Source organism: Eschrichtius robustus, chromosome 10, assembly GCF_028021215.1.
Source record: "Eschrichtius robustus isolate mEscRob2 chromosome 10, mEscRob2.pri, whole genome shotgun sequence".
In the NCBI taxonomy this organism is placed as follows: domain Eukaryota; kingdom Metazoa; phylum Chordata; class Mammalia; order Artiodactyla; family Eschrichtiidae; genus Eschrichtius; species Eschrichtius robustus.
Window position 1 is genome coordinate 646,488 of NC_090833.1, and position 3,420 is coordinate 649,907.

A 3,420-nucleotide genomic window follows, 5' to 3' on the forward strand; every position below is an offset into this window, starting at 1 on the left:
CAGCATGCAGGCTTCTGCATCTTCTCCATCCCTCCAGCTCACCTCCTTCTGTCCCACCAGCCCGGGATCCTCCCAAGCTTGGCCACACCAAACATCACACCCTCTCCCTTTTCATGTGCCTTGGCTTCTGAGGTTTGTTCTGCCAGAAATTCCCTTCCTGCTGCCCAGCAAACTCATCCTTGAAAGCCTCCTCCAGAAAGCCCTCCCTCCTCAGCCCAGCTGGAGGGGATTGCTGCATCCTTCCTGCTGGTCCCACTCCTGGCTTTGAGACCTAGGGATTGCTGCTGGTGCAGCTGAGAGGAGGGCTCCTGGTCCTCCCACCCTGGGCCAGACTCCCAAGGCCAGAGTGCCACAGGTCTGTCTCTGTTGCCCGCTGGCTGAGCTGGTCAGCCCAGGGCTCAGTGCCAACAGTCTGCAGTCCCACTGCTCTGATTCCCGAGGGTGCTGGGGCTAGACCCGCAGCCGGTTCAGTCCTGGAGGAGGTCACAGGTGCACGACACTCAGACTCCCTTGTACTTGGCTTCCCTGCGGAAAGGGATGACGCTAACACCATGGGAGAAGCTCTTGCGGTGCCTGTTTGAAGGGGTTGAGCTTAGACAGAGGAGACAGAGAAGGGGGCCTGGCCCAGGGCTTGGGTGACACAGGGAGGACCCCTGGGGAAATTGGTGCAGACACAGGAGCCACCACAAGCTGCAGGTGAGGCCCCTGCAGGGAGGCAGTCTTGGGGCCGACCCCTGGGTAGGAAGGCAGGTCCATGGCGATGAGGAGTCCAGTGGCCAGGCTGCTGCTGTGGGCAGGGGCCCGGCCCTCACGGTGAAGCCTGGGGAGTCTATCTGCTGCAGCTTGTCCTGCACGGCCCCGTGTGAGTTCACAGGGTCTTTGGGCAGGTGCGGGAAGAAGGGGGGCCAGGCCCTAACGACCTGGTCCTCTGGGCCCTACCTGGTGGCCGGGCAGGCTGACCTTACCTCAAGACTGCCCCCCGCCTCCACTGCAACGGCCGGTTCCTCGGCTCGGCAAGCAGCCTGAGCCTTGGGTAGACTGGCAGCCGGACCCTCTCCTGGATGGCACGACTAGGTGGGGGTGTCCCACACTGCCCACAGGGCCCCCTCCCATCCTGTGCCAGGCCAGGAAGGCTCAGGCTGCCACCCCACCCTAGAGGAGGCAGCACTGAAGGGGAAGTGAAGGGGGATCCCTGGCCAGGAAAAGCCGGACATGACAGGTTAGCTGCAGGCCACATCTGCAGGGCAGCTCACCAGGCAAGGCCGCCAAGCACAGCACAGAATTCAGAAGAACCAACAGCATCTCTATATAACACGGGGGTGGGCAGGTGAGGCTCCAGGCTAGGGCTCCAGGCTGGGTCCACAGGTCAGAGGGGTCGGCCGGCCGGGAGGGTGGATCAGGGGTGCCCAGAGGGTCAGAAGGCCAGGCTGGGGGCACTGAGTTCCAGAGGGAGGCCCGGGAAGGTCCCCAGGCCCGGAAGGCCAGGGTTTCATGTGCTAACTCAGCGGGCCAGCTGCACCCACTGGGCTCGAGAGCGCGCAGAAGGGGCCAGTGTCGTGGCACTTGGGTCTCCGCACGCCTTGGATGACCACCCCCGTGTGCCGAGGGGAAGCGCGAGTTGTAGCAGTCCTCCACGTCATAGGTGGCCGGGCCCGGGGTGCAGGCTGCAGAGGGAAGGTGGGTGCAGTTACCGCGCCTGCCCCCTCTGCCCGGTCCCCATCTCCCCCCTCCCGCCCCCGCCCACCTCCTTACAGGAGCCCACCCAGGAGGCCAGCAGGGGCCAGCGGCTCATGGAGAGAGCGGGCAGGCAGGGGCCCGGCAGGCGGCACCCGGGGAGGATGTCGTAGGCGATGGAGCCAGGGCCAGTCTCATCCCCCGTCGGCAGAGGGGCCTGCAGGAGGGGCTGGGCCCGGGATCCTGAACCCCGGGCCTGCAGCATCCCCAAGTGGGCTCAGGCCTCGGGGGGCCTGGAGCAAGGCGGCCCCCGAAGCTGAAGGCCGGGCAGGCGGCCAGGCTGGGCAGCTGGTATGCGGCGGGCGAGGGCCACTGCGGGTCGAAGCCGCCGCAGGCCCCTCCCTCGGGGGCCCCGCCCCCGCCCGCACCCCAGGACCCGCCGGGCAAACCTGCTCTCGGTTGAAGTCGGAGTTCTGGGTGAAGGGGCTTTCGCTCGGGAACCACATGGTCGGCCACGCCCGGCAGCCGCCACCCTCTGCGGTGGGGGCAGCGTCATGGGGGCGCTGGTGGCCGGGGTCCCACTCCGGAGGTGAGGGCGGACAGTGGGGGCTTTCGGGGGGGGGCGCACACCACGGGTGGGGTGCCTGCGAGCCGATGGTGAAGTGGGGCTGTGGGGAGGACTCTTGCGCTGAAGCAGCTGGCGTCTGGTACCTGGTGGGGCCGGGGACGCCCAGATTGGTCACGACGGGAGGGCGTCGCTCCAGCCCTGGCGGGAAGCAAGCTCTGGGCCTGGGTCCTCCAGGCAGGCCTCCACCAACCGGCCTGGCTCCCCAGACCAGCCCGGGCTGGGGGTCCAGAGCCCTCACTCACACAGCTCCCTCAGGTTGTGGGCACAGGTGGGCGGGGCTTCCTGGAGGGGCCTGTTTGCATCCTGAGGCCCGCCTGGAGCTCTTGCACCCCTGGAGGCCAGCATGCCCCAAGCCGATAGCCACCCTACGCCAGCTGCCCGCCCCCCAGCCCGCCCAGAGCCCTGGGAAGTTACTGGGAAGTCACAAGTGGCTTCTGCTTCAGGGGGCCATGGGTCCAGTGTTCGCCTCCAATGATGTGAAAATTTGCCAGGAATTTCACCGCCTTCTGGTCAAAATTCATTGTCAGGGTCTCTGGCTCCCTCCCCCAGGGACATCGTGGGGCTCTGTGACCTCACTGGCTGGTCATGGGCCCCCCCCCCCCGTTGCCGGGGACTCCCTGGGGAAGCAGCCCTGGAGGTGCCCCTCCCCTGACCTGCCAGGGATCAGCCGTGGCCAGGAGGCCCCCAGACGCCCCGCCCCCGTGACTCCTGGCTCAGCCACCTTTCCTCCCTTCCCCGCTTTCTTGCCCCAACCCTTCCCCTCTCCTGGACTTTGTGGTCTCTTGGGGGGCTGGGGTCCACTCTAGTAGGGCTTCGGGGAGGACTGAGGCCCTGGCAGAGGGTGGAGAAGGGGGCAGGGGCCAGGGGGCGCCTAGCTGTGCAGGGCCAGCGGAAGGAGGCGTGGGGGTAGGGTGCAGGGTCCAGGGAGACACCCTAGAGCAGAAGAGCCCCCGCGGAAAACCCGGCCCTCGGAAAAGTGGAGCAATGGTGGTGGGCTCTGAGCGGACCGTGCCCACCCCAGAGGTGGGCCTGGCGGCGCAGGTGGGGCCGAGGTGGGGAGGCCTGTCTTCTTGGGGGCACAGAGGCTGGAGGGTATCACAAACGGCTGGGGCTGCTGA

General features: G+C 67.1%; 1 protein-coding gene across 1 annotated transcript; it reads right to left on the reverse strand.

Moving 5' to 3' along the window:
- Positions 1-500: 500 nt before the first annotated feature.
- Positions 501-2,823, reverse strand: STPG3 (sperm-tail PG-rich repeat containing 3). Its single transcript, XM_068553177.1, is given in 12 exon segments — positions 501-573; positions 674-787; positions 966-1,152; positions 1,254-1,436; positions 1,520-1,598; positions 1,600-1,664; positions 1,753-1,980; positions 1,983-2,046; positions 2,124-2,236; positions 2,324-2,440; positions 2,545-2,589; positions 2,592-2,823. Coding segments are annotated over 12 exon segments (1,500 nt in total).
- Between the last annotated feature and the right edge of the window lie 597 nt (positions 2,824-3,420).